Genomic DNA, 21,496 nt, shown 5'->3' on the forward strand with positions numbered 1-21,496 from the left:
TGTTTTTCAGAAGAATTTATTAAATGACTTTTGGTATTGATGTGGAGAAGAGCAGATATTTGCTATCACAGCATTCAAAACACCAATCATTATAAAGCAGAGAAATTTCCTCATTTCCCCTACTTCTGGTATAGAATAGAGAGCTTCCTTAGTATTTTCTCAAAGATTCTGACTAATTGGATTTCTTTGGGAAATTCTTAGTCATTATTAAGGCTATTGTGCTCTCTCAGTTATTGCTTTTCTCTTCCCTTTTAATTTAACCACATATCTGAAAATTTTTTCCTTTATTTACCCTTATCATATGAATATTTGCCTTGCATGTATGTCTGTGTGCCTAGTCCTTGTGGAGGTCAGGAGATGATATCAGATTTCCTGGAATGAGGTTTGCAGGCAACTTTAAGTTACTGCATGTGTTCTGGCAATAGAATGCTGGTCCTCTGGAAGAGCAACCAGTAGTCTTAGCCTCTGAACCATCTCTCTTAACCTTGGAGCAATCCCTGGACCCCGCCCCCACAACTTTTGCCTTTTTCTGGTGTGATTGAATTTGAGGCCTTATGAATGTGAGGCATGTATTATACCACTGAACTACTGCCTCAAATCTTCTGTTTTTTAAATGAAAATCTTTTTTTGTGTGTGGATTTCCATGTGTGATTATAGGCATGAACATTACATGGTATATAAGCAGAGATCAGAGGACAAGCTTGCGTCTTGGATTTTACCTTTTACTTGCTTGTTTCAGGGCCTCTTGTTCACTGCAGCATGTGTCAGGATTGCTGGCCCCATATCTTCCAAAATTTTCCTCTTTCTGCCTCCCATCTCACCATAGGAGTACATGAATTACAGATGCTGGCTTTATGTGGGTTCTGGGAATCTGAACTTCGGTCTTCAGGTCTACTTCAAGGTCTACTTTATTAATGGAGCTATTTCTCCTGCCTAGTTATGGTTTCTTCTTTAACATCTCTGTAATGAGTGCCTGCGGTATTAAGTTCAAGGTTATAGAGGCCATTATTATCAAGAATTCCTTGCGGTAGCTTGAGGCAGCTAGTACTACTTGTCCACAGTTTAAAAATCAATAACCTAAGAGCTATGAAAGAATGCTACTATGCTGCTGATTAGCTCCCTCTCCATATACACAAAGAGTGCAAGCTAGGGAATGGTGCCACCCACAGTGGACAGGGCTTCCTACCTCAATTAACTTAAGTAAAATAATTTCCTAAATGCAAGCTCAGAGGTTAATCTTATATGCGATTCTACAGTGCTGTAAGCTTATTTATACATATGTGATCCCCTTGCTACAGCTAGTGTGGCTATGTAATCACTAAATATGGATTAAGTCTGAATAGCCTGTATAAACACAGTATATTGTTTTCCAATATCACCATCCTATTTTTCTGTCATTGGTCCTGAATCTTTGACAGCCGTACGACTTTAGCCTAATTAGAAACCAACTTGTTTCTTAAACATATCTCTTTGAGAAGAGTCTTTGAGTCCTCAGTCACAATGTCAAGGAAATAGAATTTCAGGTAAAATATTTCTCTAAGATAAAGATTTTTAGTAACTAAATACCCATTAGCCAAACAGAAATCCTGATAATATCTCGAAAGCCTTTCATGTATCGTTTCTTCATCTGTAGGTTTGAACACAATCGGAGATTTCATCTTGGCTTCGAGCTCATCCAATGGCATTTGCCAGTCCTTAGCTAAACTCTGCAAAGCTGCATCATCCACTCCAAACACAGTGCGATAGAACTTCAGGCTTTTCTTCAGAGTCTCCAAATCACTGTCCAAGAGGAAGGTCAGTGAAGGGATGATGCTCAATAGGTCAGCTGCAAAGGCTTCGAGCCAAATCCTCTGCTTCAAAGATTGTCGCTTCTTTTCAATGGCTGAATCTGTAATATTGGGTAAGGAGAGCATAAACGTGTGTCGCTTGTATACAGGGAGATCACTTATCAGCTTGTCCACCAGGATTGGGAAATCATAGTCAGAAAGATTTCTGTTAGAGATCAAGAAGATCGGTGGCTCATCAATGCCATTCTCCTTGAAGTGCTTCACACAGTTAAGGCGGATGTCCTGCAGGACTTTCTCTCTGTCAAAGGATCGTGGTTTGAATTCCTCTTCATTTCTTAAGTCAGAGTCCACCTTGGTTCTCACAAAGTAGAAATCCTTGTTCATCATATTGATTGCTTTGGCGAGGTCTATATCATTTTTCTTAAAGCGGGTGGCTGAAATAATAATGAAGAAGTCATATTCATAGAATTTCATTTTCTCTAGATACGTTTTTGGTGGGAAATTTGTAGTTCCAATTCCAGGCAGGTCCCAAATGACCACATTAGGCATACTGGGGTGTTGGTATGGCCATCTCTCCGCGGTTGTCTCCACCACCCCAATTTTAGCTGCACCTTCCTCTTCATGCCCAATGCCTCTCAGGGCATTGATGAAGCTGGACTTTCCTGCTCCAGACTCCCCGGTGACAGCAACATTGAGCGGTGTACCATCGATTTCTCTTAATGCCTCACTGATTGCAGAGTTTGCCATTTGAATGTTCCCTTTTGTCATGCTTAATTCAACTGAAGTGATGATTTCCTCAGAAATGATTTTGTGTCCCGTCTTAAATTTCTTAAAATATTCTTTAAAACTGGAGGCCAAATCTTGGTGCTGTTCATTCTTCAGCGAAGAGAACCACTGACCCATGACTTCAAGCAAATAAAGCCACTGGAAGAATGAAAGGAGAGCCAAGAGAGTATGAAATTTAAGATCTTAATTGTAGCAAATTTCAAGCACATTGGCACATACACTATTTTTAGTGGTTGTAATTATGCATTCAATCTCCCAGATGTTCCTTTCACACAATTGGGTCTTTGAGTCCTTTGACTACCATTATCCCATTTCTCTCTTCTCATAGTGTGACAGACCACCACCCTGCTTTCCAGTTCTTTGAGTTTGGATACTTTAGATTTTACCCATGAGTGACAGTGTAGGACCATTCCTTCTGCAGGTAGCTGAGACTAGCACATTAGACTTGAATGGTTTATTCTCCACTGTCTCTCCACAGGTCTATTTTACCTTTCAAACCCCTCTGTGTCTTTGTGACATGTAGACCATGCCAGCAGAGGTCCCTCCCCTTCCAGCTTCCAGTGTTATTCATCTGTATCTGGTCATGGACTCTCAATTGCCCTACTTGGGTTGTATGTCTGTAACTGTGTCCATCATTCTTTATAATCTATGCTATTTGGCCTTTATGAAGTATTCAGTTCTTACAATATTTTAAAGGAAGTTACTTCCTTAGTTACAAAAAAGGGTCTACCATGACTGCTCTCCAAAAGACCCAACAAGCAGCTCATAGAGTCAGATATAGAAATGTGCACCCAGGTTGGGAATTTAGCTCAGTGGTAGAGTGCTTGCCTAGGGCAAGGCCCTGGGTTCGGTCCCCAGCTCCAAAAAAAAAAAAAAAAAAAAAAATGTGCACCCAACTAATGAACAGAAACTCCTGGCCCCTCTGGTTGAATTGGGGAAAAGTTGTATGAAGCTAAGGAGGAGGGCAATCCTGTAGGCAGACCAGCAGTCTCAATTAACCTGGACCTCTGAAATCTCTCAGATACTGGATCACCAGGAAGGCAGCATATACCAGGTGAGATGAAGTCTCCAACATTCACAGCAGAAGGAAATTTAGACGTCTGGTGGGGTGAGTGGGGTGGGGCAGGGAGGAGTTATGGGATGTAGAACTCTCAGGGGTAGGGGTGTGGACCAGGAGGGGAAAAATAAATTAAAAGGGGGCAGGTGGGGATAAATAAATAAAAAAGTGGGTCACCACAAAAGAAAACAAAAAAATAACAAAACAAAAAAACCACCAAGGACAACAAGATGTGTCAATCTGTTACTGATCAATCGAGGCAGGCACCTTCATGGACAGATCCCTTCACTCAGCACCTTCAACCTATCCTTTCTTTTATTGCCAACTAAAATATCATGAAAGCTGAGGACTCTGGGAGGCAGTTCTGTACCTCACTTTAAAGTGAGCATGCTCAGGGAATGTGATCCTAACATGCTCATGAGTGAAAGTTCACACCCCTCTCTATGAAGATGTATGCACCCTTACATAACATTCCTATGCTTCCTTTGTTGGGGAGGGAGTCAGAGCTTTGCTTTGGAAATGACTCCTGTACCAGCTTTGCCTGATTCAGGCACTAAGTATCTCTCCACTGGTGTCCTATTTCCTTGTTTATTTTGGCTTTGAGTTAGACTTGCTGGATCAGGTTACTCACTGGTGTTACCCCAGGGAAGCTTTGAATTGCTGGTTACATTAAAGAACCCCTTTCAGGAAAGACCTCTCTGCACTGCTGGATATAAAACAGGTAAGGGAAGCAGGTCAGGGACCTGGATTTCAGCTCAGGCACAGCCAGGTGGTCCTGAGAAAGCTTTGTAGCTTCTCAGAATCTTCAGAAATTGTTTCAATCTTGCTAATGTTGTAGGACCCTTGAGCCAGCTAACAGTTCTGTGATAGAGGGAAAAAGACCAGACGGATCAGAGAAGCATGCAGGGCTCAGCCACAGGCTTTAGACTGCATCTTGAGTTTGGGGTCTGGAGAACTGAGAGATATTCTTGTCCTTACAGGCTCCAGGGAGACTAACAGGAGTCTGCTGCATCTGGAATGGGGAGTCTCGTCAGGGAAACTTTACTGTGAAAGCCTCAAAGGAGTTCTGGGAAGATTGGAAGAGATTCTGGGTTTAACTTCTAGCAATTTAAAATGTTAGCCAGGGCCAAATCATTTTGTCAAGCAACCACACTCATGTTGAATTGTTATAATTTCAGGTATGATAGGTCTCCATGACTAAAATAAGAACTAAACAGAACTCCAATGGTTTACACTCTAAGATCAAGAATTGATAAATGGGACCTCATAAAAGTGGAAAGCTTCTGTAAGGCAAAGGACATAGTCAATAAACAAAGGGGCATCCTACAGATTGGGGAAAAAACCTTCAGTAACCGTCACATCCAATAGACGGCTAATATTCAAAATATATAAAGAACTCAAGAAGCTTACCATCAAAAATCCAAACAACCCAATGAAAAACCCAATCCAGATTTTTGCTGTCCACACTCTTGTAGACTGCTTGAGTCCTCCTCACCAAGCTAGAAATCCCCTCTTCCCCTGAGAGCCAAAGAAGGGATTTCCCACTCTTCCACGTGGGCCTGACCTCAGATCCTCTGCTGTGCTGCTGTCTGCCTGTTCCTCTATGGTGTACACAATCCCTTATCTACCCCAATGTGCTTCTTGAACCTCAGACTTGGGATTTTTTCTGATGATAAGGAGGTAGAATATCTCATCCTATAGATCTGCATCAAGGTAAAGCCATTCTCTCTCTCTCTCTCTCTCTCTCTCTCTCTCTCTCTCTCTCTCTGTGTGTGTGTGTGTGTGTGTGTGTGTGTGTGTGTGTGTTAGTAGGTTGGTTTCATTTTCATGCTTCAGATTGTCCAGGTACATGATTTTTGCAATTCAGTCCTGTAAACACCAAAATCAAATTTCAACTGAGTAAAGAAAAGAGTTTGCATGTTGACTAGCCTTCCCTGCCCCCCAAGCACCCAGGGTCATACCACTTCCTGTTTAGTTATCCTGTTTAAGGTAAAGGCTACATACTGGGATACAAGTTTCCTAATTTTCTCCTATTGGAAATGAAAACTTTTAAAGAACAAATTTAAGATTGAAGCTTACACGGATGATCAAAATGTGAATGCTTCACTCCTTCTTTAAAAGGGGAACAAGAATACCCTTGGTAGGGAATAGAGAGGCAAAGATTAAAACAGACACAGAAGGAACACCCATTCAGAGCCTGCCCCACATGTGGCCCAATCATATACAGCCATCCAATTAGAGAAGATGGATGAAGCAAAGAAATGCAGGCCGACAGGAGCCGGATGTAGATCACTCCTGAGAGACACAACCAGAATACAGCAAATACAGAGGCGAATGCCAGCAGCAAACCACTGAACTGAGAATAGGACCCCCGTTGAAGGAATCAGAGAAAGAACTCGAAGATCTTGAAGGAGCTCGAGACCCCTTATGAACAACTATGCCAAGCAACCAGAGCTTCCAGGGACTAAGCCACTACCTAAAGACTATACATGGACTGACCCTGGACTCTGACCTCATAGGTAGCAATGAATATTCTAGTAAGATCACCAGTGGAAGGGGAAGCCCTGGGTCCTGCTAAGACTGAACCCCCAGTGAACGTGATTGTTTGGGGGAGGGAGGCAAAGTGGGGAGGATGGGGAGGGGAACACCCATAAAGAAGGGGAGGGGGAGGGATTAGGGAGATGTTTGCCCGGAAACCGGGAAAGGGAATAACACTCGAAATGTAAATAAGAAATACTCAAGTTAATAAAAAAAAAAAAAGATTGAAGCTTACTTAGAGACTTAGAGAAAAATAACCAGAGAAGAAGACTTTTAAAAAATCCTGACATGATAAATTTAGCAAAAACAATTCTTGTGGTTTTCTTAAAATGTGTTTGATGTATGTTTTCATGCATGTGTATGTTGTATCACATCTACATGTATGCCTATACTCATGTATTGCTTATGTGGCACCAAATTGCCTTGTAGTGGGCATTAATCTAAATTATAATTGGTAGATTAACATAAATGCCTTCTAGTTCACATAACTTAAATAAATCTTTGAGAAATAACTTAGATTTGTTGGTAAAGGGTGAGGCTGCCTTCAGAATTGCTAACGTGCATTCTTCCTGGGGTGCTGGCCAATTGGGTTAATAATTGTCTCTTAAATGCTTCCCTGAGACAGACAGCAGCTAGAACTTTTATGATTAATTCCCTCTAAGATAAAGTTCCTACCCAGAGACAATGGAGGGTCTTCTCTGAGCCTGCCCTGCTACAGAACAATAGCATAAGCAATGAAACTGAGCACAGACACTGCCCAGAATGGCATCCACAGATTTGTTTACGTTTCTTAAGATTTACAAACTTTTCAGTTAAAACTTATCTGACTTCTAATTTAAATGCACACAGAGTTGTGTGGCCTCTGTGAGGTATCCCTGTGTTCTGTTTTCTCCTTCCTTCCAGAGTCCTGACTGTTGCAATGGGGGACATAGTCTGATTTTGATAGTAACTCCACGGGGCCTGTTCTGACAAATTGGTCTAATGATGCTTATGACCCTATGATAAAGCAATCATTTCAACCCCGAGAGTTCTTTGGGGCAACAAATACATTGTGTGTGTGTGTGTGTGTGTGTGTGTGTGTGTATGTATGTGTGTGTATGTGTGTGTATGTATGTATATGTGTATATGTGTGTATGTGTGTGTGTATGTATGTGTGTATGTGTGTGTATGTGTGTGTGTGTGTGTGTGTGTGTGTGTGTGTGTGTGTGTGTGTGGGTGTGTGTAGGTGTGTGTGTGTATGTGTGTGTGTGTGTGTGTGTGTGTGTGTGTGTGTGTATGTGTGTGTGTGTGTGTGTGTGTGTGTGTATGTGTGTGTATGTATGTGTGTGTGTGTGTATGTGTGTGTGTATGTATGTATGTGTGTGTGTGTGTGTATGTGTGTGTGTATGTGTGTGTGTGTGTGTGTGTGTGTGTGTGTATGTGTGTGTGTGTGTGTGTATGTATGTATGTGTGTGTGTGTGTATGTGTGTGTGTGTGTGTGTATGTATGTGTGTATGTATGTATGTATGTGTGTGTATGTGTGTGTGTGTTTCAATATGCTTTACAGTATTAAAAATAAAAACAGGATCCAATAAGTAGGTAAAAAGGTGTTTCAGAGGTCATAAGTATGCAGATACATTTTTAAAGAAAATGTTGTAGAGAAGAAATTTTAGCTTTTAAATTGGTTTTGTTCTAAGAGAATGGCTCCAGGGTGACAGATGAAACACACTAAAACCCCAAAATATAATCTGCCATAACTGTTTTGTAAAAGCTAAAAAGTCCATGGGTATGACTTAGTTGGCTATAATAAAAGATTTTTAAAAGTTCCCAAGGTCAAATTCACTGAAACAAATCTAGAAATCTAGTCTTGTTTATATCAACGAGGTTCCCTTGAGATATCGATATGGTTTTGGTTTCACTTACAAAAGTAGAATATCATTCACCACAGCCATAAGGTAAAAATTGTGAGGAGTTACAAAATAAACTGTATTCGACCAGCAATTCATGGGGCTAGTAGAGCATACATTTTTATTTAGTGTTATGGGATACAATATCCTAATACCTAAATTCATATATACCTTTCTTGTAAAATTATCTGAGCTTGATGCTTCCTTAAGATAACTATTTGCATTTTCTCCTGACATGTGACTGCTGACAAGCACAGGCCCTCTGCCCCAGCGCTGTTGTTAGCAACACAACAAAGTGCCAAGCAACAGTGGTGACAAAACCAGAGCTCTGCTCCCCATATTCAGAAAAAAAGGGTGAGCTTACAGAGAAATAACACATCATGCACAGGTAGGGGGCTGCTCAGCCCATAGCCTCCTGGCTTGGTAATTCCTGCTAAATTTTCAGGATAACTTCATGAGACGCCATAATCTATTCCCCTTTGAATCACTCAGCTTTAGATAAAACTAATGGGGAGGAGGATGCATCGATGGGCAGATTGAAGCTCTCCTCATAGTTACTGAAATTAATTATTGGTTAATAAATTTGGCCAGTCACAAAAGCTAACTGGACCCTGATGGAATTGAACACAATTATATCTATCAGTGCAACCACGAGCACACTGTATTTAATACACACTGTATTAAATACACACTGTATTAAATACACACTGTATTAAATACACACTGTATTTAGTCTGAGGGGAGGAAGGAAGACAAAAGATGCAGAGGATTGTTTCACCAAAGCTTTCCATTCTTTTAGAACCCATCCTCTGTTCTCATTACACACTAAAGTTTGTCTTGGGCCAGCAAGACGGCTGGATAGATAAGAGTGCTTGTTGCTAAGCTAGGTGATCTGAGTTCTCGTCCCGAGAGTCACACAGTGGGGAGAGAGAAGTGACGACCACAGCTTGTGCACACTGTGGCATGAGAGCACCCAGTCCCAGTACACGAATATCCACAAAATGAATAAATAAATGTAATGAAAATAAGTAAAATGCATCGTACAAAATTCTCAAAGAATTGCTAGAATGATAAAGAGAAAAATAAATCACAGCAAAAAGTGGTCTTCAATGTCTTTGCGCTGCGTGTGACCACAGCAAGTGACAGTGAAAGGAACCATCAATCATTGCAGAAGGACACATTTCTTCATTAGCACTCCAACTCTACACTAATAACCACGATGTTAGAGAGGATTGCCCGGCTAAAAATGTTCACAGCACGACTTGTTTTCAAGTTGCCCTTCTGCATATTTCTGATTATGCCAGAGATTAGTGATATCTCAGCCTTTGTTAGACAAGGGTTTTGTTGCTGTACTTTGTGTCCCATTTGTTTCATTTTTGCAGTGGGGAGGATTTTAATGCGTAGTCTCATACGTGGTCAAAGGGCCAAAAAGAGGAGACTGTTGAGTGCTTGTTCTAAATAGAACTGGGAGAGACATCTAGATCAACCCCCACCTTAGTCCGGCTCAGGAAACAGTGGAGGAGTCAGGGGAGGAGGCCGGAGGGGTGGTGTGACTTGATGTCTTATAATGTCATGTGGAATTTGGACTCATGGCAGCTGCACCAGAATTACATGAGATTTAGCCCGTCAACATTTTAGCATTCCTGAGACTAGGGGTACAGGAGGCCTTATCCTTAGCTTAATATTAGATTGACTAGTGGGGGAGGGAGTATCATTTTTTTTTTCTTTTTAGAGATGTAGCTACTAGAGAATTGCCCAGAATCCAGTAAATGACTCTATACCCAGAACATGCAAGAGACCCTAAAATCAGTGTATTAGAAATCAAAAAAACAAAACAAAAGAAAAAAACCAAAAAAAAAGGAAGAAAAGAGAACAGTGCAGCAGTCATTGGGAAGGGGAAGAATACCAGAGAAAATATGGGTGAGAAAAGAGAGAGGAACGATGGGGGAAGATGGTCAAAATGTAATATACACATAGGAAATCTTTGTAAAATAAATAAAAAAAAATAAATAAATAAAAATAAAATAAATAATAAATAAATAATAAATAAAAAATAAAATATAAAATAAAATAATAAATAAAATAATAAATAAAAAAATATTTTTTAAGCAAAACAAACAAATCCTAGAATTTCTCCCCAGCAGGTTCTGGCAGAATCATTGCACAGTGGGCATTATTTTTTTTACTGCACTGCACTGGACTTTAGAATAAATATGCTGAGCTAGGTGGAAAAAGGCAAGAAAATAGTAGTAGGAAGCGGTAGGATTGAGAAAAAAACAGTTTTCATATATTCTGTAGTGATACTTCATAACACATACCCTGCAAGGTTCATTTTCAACTCTTACAGGAAGTAGAGAACAAAGGAACAACACCCCCACGCGCCCCCCCCATAAAAAAACTGGGTAAGTTTTAAATAATACTCAGGTCATTTAGTTTAGGCCTCTCTGAAGAACATCTATAAACAAGTCCTCAGTACCTGCAAACAAAGCCCCCAAAGCCCACTGGCTTTCAAACTGAGGAGCCCAGCTCTGAGGCTAGGTCTCTAGATGCCTTGTCACCCACAAGCTCCTTAGGAAAGAGAAGATGATAGTGAAAAACCAGATCTGAGTGCTGAGTTACCAGAAAATCCTGTGTCCAGTGGGCGTGCTCACTGCTCCGGAAAGGAATAGCCCTCTAGCCCTCCGGTGTGCTCTAGGCTTGAGGTCTACTCTGCTTCTTCAGAGAAAAAAGGAAGTTGGGCAGGGCTCGTACACTCTTCTGGCTTTTGTCTCCCCTGTGCTAGCCAATCACAGGGGAGGGTGTATCTAGGCTCAAGAGACCCTGCATTTCTAAGAACAGGAAAGTGAAACTAAACAGTTTTCTTTGCTCTAAAGGGATTCTAGGAAGTAGAAACTGTGCTGTCCTAACAAAGCTGTATTAACACAGGTTAGCGAGCGACAGTAGCTGCAGAAGCAACTTACTACCTAGGTTGGAAGATCCTCCATGGCCCTTTAGAATTCATTTCCTTCGTACCCCTGTGCTAATGGTTTTATGTCAACTTGACATAAGCTAAAGTCATTTGAGAGGAGGAGCCTCAGTTAAGGAATGTCTTCCTGATATCAGGCTGCAGGCAAGCTTGTGGGACATTTTAAAATTGGTGATTGGGGAGGGAGGGGTGCACATTGTTGTGGGTGGCGTCATCTTTGGCTGGTGGTCTGGGGTCAATAATGTAGCAGGCTGAGCAACCAGCAAGCAGCACTCCTTCACGACCTCTGCATCAGCTCCTTCTCCAGGTTCCTGCCCTGCTTGAATGCCTGTGCTGTCTTCTTTCAATGATGAACAGAGATATGAGATGTGGAAGTGCAAATCTTCTCTTGGACTCTTTTCCCTCCTCAAGGTGGTTTTGGTGTTTCGTCACAGCGACAGCAACCTTAACTAAGACAGCCCCTGATTCCACAGACACATCCTGAGTTGAAGTTACATAGCACAATTCCTGGGTCCTGTGCAACTGCCAATCTCACCACCCCCACCCCATTTTGACCCTCGGACTATGATCCTATTTGGCCCTCTGACTATAACCCTATTTTCTCACCATCATGGTGTCATATTCTTTACTTGTTAGCACTACTCTAGCAGAGGGGAGGGAGAACTGGACCATGGGTTTAGAGTTTGGAGATGAGAAGACAGTCAGGGTTGGAAAGTCAGTGTGGCTGAAGATACACATCTCATCAGGACTGCACACATGGAGTTCCACACTCCTGTCCCTTCTCTACAATTCCTTATAAACCCAGGAGTGGGTGGTGTTTAATACTTCAGCAAAAGTAACTGAGTCTCTTTAACAATTGAGTCATTTACCCTAGATCACATAGGATGGTGTCTTAGGCTGATCACTGCTGTGATGAAACACTATGAGCAAAGAGCCCTGAGGAGGAAAGGGTTAATCGGCTTACACTTGCACATCACTGTTCAGCCCTGAAGCCAGGACTAGCCAGGACTAGCAGTGCAGGAGTAGCCCCACCCACAATGGGCTGGGCCCTCCCCCTTCAATCACTAATTAAGAAAATGTAGGCTTGACTGCTTATAGCTAGAGCTTCTGGAGGCACTTCCCCAACCAAGGTCCCCCTTCTCAGATAACTAGGGCTTGTGACAAGTTGACATAAAACTAGCCAGCACAGAGGAAGAATTTTCCATCATTTAAAAATTATTAATCGAAGCTCTCCGCCTGATAAAACCAACCTTTGTGGGTGGAGAGCCAGAGGGAAACAAAACCAGCAAACACTGGTTTTCCTTGCGTGGAATCGAGTGAGGGACAACGTCTGTGATTAACGATAATCCAGTCTGTTGTCTAATGGGCACCTCAAGAAAGATCTCCTGAGTAGATAGCAAGTAAGGTCAGGCTATGAGCCAAACACCAATAAAAACTTATGTTGTGGGCACTGGAGAGATGGCGCAGTCATAAAGAGCATTTCCTGTTGTTGCAGAGGACCCTGGGCTGTGGTTTCCAGCAACACTGTCAGTTAACTCGTTTCATAGAATTTGATTCTTTCTGGCTTCTGCAGTCCCATGTATCTACATGGTGGCAATAGACTTACAAAGGTACACGTGTGTGAGTGAGTGTGTGCACGTACATGTGCGCACGTGCACACACGCACACACACACACACACACACACACACTTCACATTTTTATTTGGGGGCATTAAAGCTCAGTGCCTTGTAATTGGGATGGTTCTTTTAACTCAGATTGTGCTAGTGAGGATTATTCTGGTAGTATGAGGAGATCAACTGTCTCTTTTCTGTCCTTCCTTTTCTTCCTTCTTCTTCTTCTTCTGGTGATGTCCAGGAATGAAATGAAGGACCTGCTCCCTGCTGGGAAAAATATTCTTCTGCTTTGTTACACCTGCAAACCTTCAGTCATCTCTCAGCAGTGCTATAGCCAATATGAGGAAGACAGCCTGTCTGAGTTAGGGGTTCTATTGCTGTGAATAGACACCATGACCATGGCAACTCTATAAGGAAACATTTAGCTGGTGCTGGCTTACAATTCAGGGATTTAGTTCATTATTGTCATGGTGGGAAACATTGCGGGAAACAGCATGATGCAGGCAGACAGAGAGCTGGAGAGGTAGCTGAGACTTCTACATCTGGATTAGCAGGTGGCAGGAAGAGTGTGAGTTACTGGGCCTGCCTGGCTTGAGTATCTGAAACCTTAAAGCCCCCCCCTCCATGACACACTTTCTCCAACAAGGCCATACCTTCTCCAACAAGGCCATACCTTCTTCAACAATGCCATGCCTTCAACAATGCCTCTGAGTCTGGGGTGGGGGGGGTATTTTCATTCAGACAACTAAACTGATAATGGTCCCCAAATGAGAGACAGAGAACATCTAGCGGTTTTTCTTTCTGGGTCTGTGTTACTTCATTCAATATGACCTTTTCTAGTTCCATCTATTTACCTGCAGTGTTCATGATTTCATTTTTCTTCGCAGATCAATAGTATTCCACAGTGTATACATAATTTCATCATCCACTAATTGGTTGAAAGGTATCTATGCTGTTTCCATTCCTTAGCTGTTGTGAAGAGAGCAGCAGTGAACAAGGCTGAGCAAGCATCTGTGGAGTCCTTTGGTCATGGGCCAAGGAGCGGTACAGGTAGATTACCTGATTGCACAGATTTCCAGAGTGGTGGCGCCAGTTTGCAGTCCCACCAGCAGTGGCTGAGGGTTCCTCAGCCTTTCCTATACCCACCACCAGCATTTGTCGGTTGGTTTTTTTTTAGCTTTGCTATTCTGATTAAGTAAATTGAACTCTTAATGTTGTTTCGATTTGCATTTCCCTAATTGCTATGGATGACTAACTTTTTTTTTGAAGTATTTCTTAGCCTTTGTATGTCTGTCTGTTTTTAATCTTCTTTTGAGAACATTTTGTTCATATACCAGGCTGAGTTTTTAAATGGGTCATGTTTTTTAGCTCCGTTTTGAGTTCTTTATATCCTTTGGATATTAACCCTTTGTCAGAGGTGTTGCTTATGAAGATTTTTCTCTATCCTATATGGTTATTCCTCATCTATTGACTGTTTCTCTAGACACATAGAAGTTTTACGAAGCACTACTTACCAACCTTTGGCCTTAATTGTTGGACAAATGGAGTCTTGTTTAGAAAGTCTTTTTCTGCACCTATGTCACTGTTTTCAGATTTCATGTTTAGGCCTTGGATTTTGTTGGAGGAAGGTGTTTTGCCAAGGTAATAGATATGAGTGTAATTTCATTTGCCTGCATGTGGATTTCCAGCTATCCCTGCACTAATGTAGTTGAAGACGCATTCTGTTCTCTAGCTTATGTTTTTGAAATCTCGGTTAAATATTCAGTGGCTCATGATCTGTGTACTCATGTCTGGTTCTTTGATTTTTCTTTCTTTGGCTTACATGTTTGTGTGACAGTGTCAGACTGTTGTTCATCATTATGGTTTTGCAATGTGTGCCTTAAGACCTCTAACACTGACATTTTTATTGGATTATTTTATTTACATTTCAAATGTTATCCCCTTTCCCGATTTCTTGGACATAAGCCACCTATCCCATCCCCTCCCCTTGTTCAATAAGGGTATTCTCCTTCCCATCCACACCTTCCTGCCCCCCCAGACACTGGGGGGTCCAACCTTGGCAGAACCAAGGGCTTCTCCTTCTATTGGTGCCCAACAAGGCCATCCTCTGCTATATATGCAGTTGAAGCCATGGTTCAGTCCATGTATAGTCTTTGGGTAGTGGTTTAGTACCTGGGAGGTCTGGTTGGTTGGCATTGTTCTTATGGGGTTGCAAGCCCCTTCAGCTCTTTCAATCCTTTTTCTGTTTCCTCCAGCGGAGTCCCGTTCTCAGTTCAATGGCTTGCTGCTAGCATTCGCCTCTGTATTTGCCACGCTCTGACTGTGTCTCTCAGGAGACAGCTATATTGGGCTTTTGTCAGCTTGTACTACTTGGCATCTGAAATATTGTCTGGGTTTGGTGGCTGTATGTATATGGGCTGGGTCCCCAGGTGGGACAGTGTCAGATGGTCTTTCTTTCAGTCTCTGCTTCAGACTTTGTCTCCATATCTCCTCCTATGATTATTTTTGTTCCCAGTTCTAAGAAGGAATGAAGTATCCACATTCTGGTTGTCCTTCTTCTTGTGCTTTATGTGGTCTGTGGACTGTATCTTGGGCAATTTGAGCTTTTGGGCTAATATCCACATATCAGTGACTGCATACCATATGTGTGTTTTGGTGATTGGATTACCTGCCTCAGGATGATATTTTCTAGTTCCATCCATTTGCCTATGAATGTCATGAAGTCATTGTTTTTAATAACTGAGTAGAACTCCATTGTGTAGATATACCACATTTTCTGTATCCATTCCTCTGTTGCGAGACACCAGGGACTTTTCCATCTTCCGGCTATTATAAATAAGGCTGCTATGAACATAGTGGGGCATGTGTCCTTGTTATATGTTGGATCATATTTGGGGTAAATACACAAGAGAGGTATAGCTAGGTCCTCAGGTAGCACTATGTCCAATTTTTTGAGAAACCTCCAGATTGATTTCCAGAGTGGTTGTACCAGCTTGCAATCCCATCAATAATGGAGGAGTGTTTCTCTTTCTCCACATCCTCGCCAGCATCTGTTGTAGCCTGTTTTTTGATCTTATCTATTCTGATTGGTGTGAGGTGGAATCTCAGGGTTGTTTTGATTTGCATTTCCCTGATGACCAATGATGTTGAACATTTGGTTAGGTACTTCTCAGCCATTCGATATTACTCAGTTTAGAATTCTTTATTTAGCTCTGTGCCCCATTTTTTTCATAGGGTTATTTGAGTCTATGAAATAGACTAACTTCTTGAGTTCTTTGTATACATTGGCTATTAACCCTCTATCAGATGTAGGATTGGTAAAGATCTTTTCCCAATCTGTTGGTTGCTGTTTTGTCCTAATGACAGTGTCCTTTGCCTTACAGAATCTTTGCAATTTTATGATGTACCATTTGTCAACTCTTGATCTTAGAGTCTAAGCCATTGGTATTCTGTTCGGTAAATTTTCCCCAGTGCCCATGTGTTCAAGGCTCTTGCCCACTTTTTTCTCTATTAGTTTGAGTGTATCTGGTTTGATTTGGAGGTTCTTGATCCAATTGGACTTGATCTTTGTACAGGGAGATAAGAGTGGATTGATTTGCATTCTTCTACATGCTGACCTCCAGTTGAAACAGCACCATTTGTTGAAAATGTTATCTTTTTTTCTCCACTGGAGGGGACAACTCCTTTGTCAAAGATCAAGTGACCATAGGTGTGTGGGTTCATTTCTGAGTCTTTATTTCTATTCCATTGATCTACCTGCCTCTATCTGTCCCGAAACCGTAGAGATTTTATGACTATTGCTCTGTAATACGGCTTGAGGTCAGAGATGGTGATTCCCCCAGAAGTTCTTTTATTGCTGAGGATAGTTTTTGATATCCTGGGATTTTTCTTATTCCAAATTGCTCTTTCTAATTCTATAAAGAATTGAGTTGGAATTTTGATGGGGATTGCATTGAATCTGTAGATTGCTTTTGGCAAAATGGCCATTTTTACAATATTAAGCCTGCCAATCTATCAGCATGGGAGGTCTTTCCATTTTCTGAGATCTTCTTCAATTTTTTTCTTCAGAGACTTGAAGTTCTTGTCATATAAATCTTTCACTTGCTTGGTTAGAGTCACACTGAGATATTTTATATTATTTGTGACTATTTTGAAGGGTGTCATTTCCCTAATTTCTTTCTCAGACTGTTTATTCTTTGAGTAGAGGAAGGCTACTGATTTGTTTGAGTTAATTTTATATCCAGCCACTTTGCTGAAGTTGTTTATCAGGCTTAGAAGTTCTCTGGTGTAACTTTTGGGGTCACTTAAGTATACTATCATATCATCTGCAAATAGTGGCTTGACCCTCCTGTTGGCCTATGTGTCAGCACTCCTGTAGACCTGTTTTCTTTGAACTGTATCTGGGAAGAGAGAGCTCTGCTCTCAGGTGCATAGGTGTTCCTGGCAACTGGCTTTCAGCTCTCAGGGCAGGCAGAAACCCAAAGGGTCCTGCCCCTGACCGCTCCTAGGTCCCAGAGGGCGCAGATAGCAGTAGGCGATTTCCTCTTGGTTCAGGAATATGAGCAGAAAGTCGTTCACTCCTCTGAGTTCTCCAGAGTGTCCTCATTTCTGAGGGTTCAGATCTGTCCTCCTTGGGATTTGGGTGCAGGGAGTCGTGGGATCAGTTCAGTTCAGTTCCAGGCACAGGCAGAAACCAGCAGGTTCCTGCTGCTGACTTCTCTTATATTCCTATATCCAGAGGCACTATGCAGTTTCTTCTTGGGCCAGGAATGTGGGCAGAAGTTGGCAGAAGTGTTGGTCTGTCCTGAAGTCTCAAGATTGTCTGTACTTCTGGGAATTCAGATCTCCTGTCTCCTCCATGGGATTTGGGTGCAGGGAACTGTGTTCAGTTCAGAGCATTGATCTTTTTGTTCAGGATTGTTTTAGTCTTTTATGATTCCATCTGAATTTTAAGATAGTTTTTTTTCTTTTTTCTTTTCTGTCAATAATGAGATAGGGGTATTTAAAATTGGTATGGCATTGAATCTCTAAGTTTCTTTTGGTAAAATGGTAGTTTTCAAAATACAAATTCCACTAATCCAAGAGGAAGGGATGTGCTTAAAACTTCTATGTCTTTATTTCTTCAGTGTCTTAAAGCTTTTATTGTAGAAGTTCTCTTCCTGGGTTAATTTTATTCCTAGACATTTTATTTTCTTTGAGGCTATTGAGAATGGAATTGCATGTGTCCAAGATCTATTTATCAACCCCCCTCTCTTCTGTTGTTGATCTACGGGCAAGACATTGATTTGTGGAAGCTGATTTTGTATTTGTCACTATTTATTTTTTTATTTCTAGAAGTTTACTGATAGAAGTTTTAGAATCTCTATAGGTATGTATGTGATATGTGTCATAACATCTGCAAATAGGGATAGTCTGATTTCTTTATTTGTTTCTCTTTAACTTTGTTCCCTTACCTTATTGCCTCAACTAGTACTTTGAACACAATATTGATTAGGAATGGAGATAGTGGACATCCCTGTCTCATTCCTGACCTCAGTAGGATTGCATCAAGCTCCCCATTTAGTGTGATATTGGCTGTGGGTTTCTATATATAGCTTTTATTATGTTGAGCTATGTTAACTGTAGCCCTATATTCTCTAAGGGTTTAAAAAACTCCTATCTCATTATTCACAGAAAAGAAAAAAGAAGTCAGCTGCAGGAACCTGCTGATTTCTGCCTGTGCCTGGGACTAAACTGAACCAATCCCACAGCTCCCTTCACTCAAATCCCAAGGGGGACAGATCTGCACCCTCAGAAGTGTGAGAACTCAGAGGAGTCAACTACTTTCTGCTCATATTCCTGAACCGAGAGGAAATTGCCTACTGCCATCTCTGTCCTCTGGGCATAAGGACCTCGGAGCAGTCAGGGGCAAGACCCTTCGGGTTTCTGGCTGCCCTGAGAGCTGAAAGACAGTTGCCAGGAGCACCTATGCACCTGAGAGCAGATCTCTCTCGTCCCAGATACAGCTCAAAGAAAACAGGTCTACAGGAGGGTCAAGCCACTGTTTGCAGAAGATATGATAGTATACTTAAGTAAACTATCATATCTCCTGCAAATAGTGATATTTTGATTTCTTCCTTTCCAATTTGTATTCATTTGACCTCCTTTATTGCCTGATTGCTCTGACTAGGACTTTGAGTCCTATGTTGAATAAGTAGGGAGAGGATTGGCAGCCTTGTTTCATCCCTGATTTTGTGGTATTGCTTCAAGTTTTTCTCCATTTAGTTTGATGTTGGCTACTGATTTGCTATATATTGCTTTTACTAAGTTTAGGTATGGGCCTTGGATTCCTGATCTTTCCATGACTTTTAACATGAAGGGGTGTTGAGTTTTGTCAAATGTTTTCTCAGCATCTAATGAAATGATCACTTTTTTTTTTTTTTTACCTTTGAGGTTACTTTTTTGAGGATAGTTTTTTTGAGTATTTTTGCATCAATATCATAAGGGAAATTGGTCTGAAGTTCTCTTTCTTTGTTGGGTCTTTGTGTCATTTAGATATAAGCGAAATTGTGGCTTCATAGAAGGAATTGGGTAGTGTTCCTTCTGTTTATATTTTGTGGAATAGTTTGGACAGTATTGGTATTAGGTCTTCTATGAAGGTCTGATAGAATTCTGCACTAAACCCATCAGGTCCTGAGATTTTTTTTTCTGTTTGTAGACTTTAATGACTGCTTCTATTTCTTTAGGAGTTATGGGACAGTTTAGATGGTTTAACTGACCCAGTTTTAACTTTAGTACCTGGTATCTGTCTAGAAAATTGTCCATTTCATCCAGATTTTCCAGTTTTGTTGAACATAGGCTTTTGTAGTAAAATCTGATGATTTTTTTAATTTCTTAGATTCTGTTGGTATGTCTCCCTTTTCATTTCTGATTTTGTTAATTTGGATGCACTCTCTGTGCCCTCAGGTTATTCTGGCTAAGGGTTTGTTTATCTTGTTGATTTTATCAAAGAAATAGCTCCTCGTTTTGTTGATTCTTTGTATAGTCCTTTTTGTTTCTACTTGGTTGATTTCAGCCCTCAGTTCAATTATTTCCTGCTTTGTTGATTTCAGCCCTCAGTTCAATTATTTCCTGCTGTCTACTCCTCTTGGGTGTATTTTCTTTTTGTTCTAGGCTTTTATGTATGCTGTAAAGCTGCTAATGTATGCTCTCTCTTGTTTCTTTTTAGAAGCACTCAGCGCTATGAGTTTTCCTCTTAGCACTGTTTCATTGTGTCCCATAAGTTTGGGTATGTTGTGTCTTCAATTTCATTAAATTTTAAAAAGTCTTTAATTTCTTTCTTTATTTCTTCTTTGACCAAGTTATCATTGAGTAGAGCATTGTTAACTTCCATGTATATGTGGGCTTTCTGTTGTTGTTGTTGTTGAAGACCAACCTTAGTCCGAGTTGATGTGATAGGATGCATCAGATTATTTCAATCATCTTGTATTTGTTGAGGCCTGTTTTGTGACTGATTATATGTTCAATTCTTGAGAAGGTACCATGAGAAGAAGGTATAGTCTTTTCTTTTAGGGTGAAATGTTCTATAGATATCTGTTAAATCCATTTGGTTCACAACTTCTGTTAGTTTCTCTGTGTCTCTGTTTATGTTCTGTTTCCATGATCTGTCCATTTCTGAGAGTGGGGTGTTGAAGTCTCCCACTATTATTGTGTGAGGTGCAATGCGTGATTTGAGCTTTTTAGTAAGTTGCTTGACAAATTGTATTCCAGCCTTTTACTGTCTTTGTCACCGAGGTGTGTTTCCTGTATGCAGCAAAATATTGGGTCCTCTTTACACGACCAGTCTATTAGTGAAAGATCCCCAGAGTGGGGAGACCCTCATTCAAGTCTCGGGATGACGTGACCCCAAAAATTCACACAAGACCATCCTTGCTATAATCACATGAGGTTTATCGATAGGAACCGGTGCACTGGGGTCAAGACTCATATCCCACGCAGGGGCATTGGAGTTCGACCATGAGAGGCTGGGAGAAAGAGTATTTAAAGGAAGAGGCTGTGAGCCCCAGGGGGTGAGGGGATGTCAAAGATACCACAAGTTACAGGATTGTTTTATGGCTCCAGGAGATAAGGGGATGCCAAGAGGTTTTATGGCCCCCTGGTTCCTGGAACAGAGCTACTAAATCAGGAGAAGGGTCCAGTCCTCAGGTCCTCATTATTTTTATCTCTTGTCCTGTCAGGGTAAAAGTTTGTCAGAGTTGATGAAGAATCTGCATTTGAAACACATCTGGTTAGGCTTGGGCTGCTGGCTTCCAGGAATGCTCTCTGCAGGACAAAATGGCTGGAAGGCACAATGGGGGCTTAAACAAACATCACAGGGGCAGAACAGTTACTCACACTGGGTGATAAGCGAAGTAGTTGTCTTGCATTTTTAATCTGTCTTCCTGAGTCAGGTCCCGTTGCTGAGTTTTGGGCTAATTTAAAACTCTATCTCCCATTAGTTTATGTCCTTTTATTACAGAATTGAGTGTGTTGATGTTGAGAGATATTAGGGACCACTGATTGTTGTTTCCTGATACTTATGTTGTTAGAGGTGGAGTTATGTTTGTGTGGCTATCTTCTTTTGGAGTAGCTGAAATTAGATTACTTTCTTGCTTTTTCCAGGGTGGAGTTTCCCTTCTTTGTTGGAGTTTACCATCTATTATCCTTTGTATGGCTGTATTTATGGAAAGATATCATGTAAATTTGGTTTTGTCATGGAATATCTTGGTTTTTCCATCTATGTTAATTCAGAGTTTGACTGGATCTAGTAGCCTGGCCTGGCATTTGTGTTCTCTTAGGATCTGTGTGATGTATGCCCAGGGTCTTCTGGCTATCACTGTCTCT

General features: G+C 41.2%; 1 protein-coding gene across 1 annotated transcript; it reads right to left on the reverse strand.

Moving 5' to 3' along the window:
• On the reverse strand, nucleotides 1-10,794 carry LOC116884764 (interferon-inducible GTPase 1-like). The gene is made up of 2 exons (XM_032885980.1): nucleotides 10,674-10,794; nucleotides 1-2,711 (listed from the first exon to the last, which is right to left on the reverse strand). The coding sequence occupies exon 2, from the start codon at nucleotides 2,688-2,690 to the stop codon at nucleotides 1,434-1,436; it is 1,257 nt and encodes a 418-aa protein (XP_032741871.1). The 5' UTR covers nucleotides 2,691-2,711; nucleotides 10,674-10,794; the 3' UTR covers nucleotides 1-1,433.
• Between the last annotated feature and the right edge of the window lie 10,702 nt (nucleotides 10,795-21,496).

This window comes from Rattus rattus, chromosome 15 (assembly GCF_011064425.1).
Source record: "Rattus rattus isolate New Zealand chromosome 15, Rrattus_CSIRO_v1, whole genome shotgun sequence".
Lineage (NCBI taxonomy): Eukaryota > Metazoa > Chordata > Mammalia > Rodentia > Muridae > Rattus > Rattus rattus.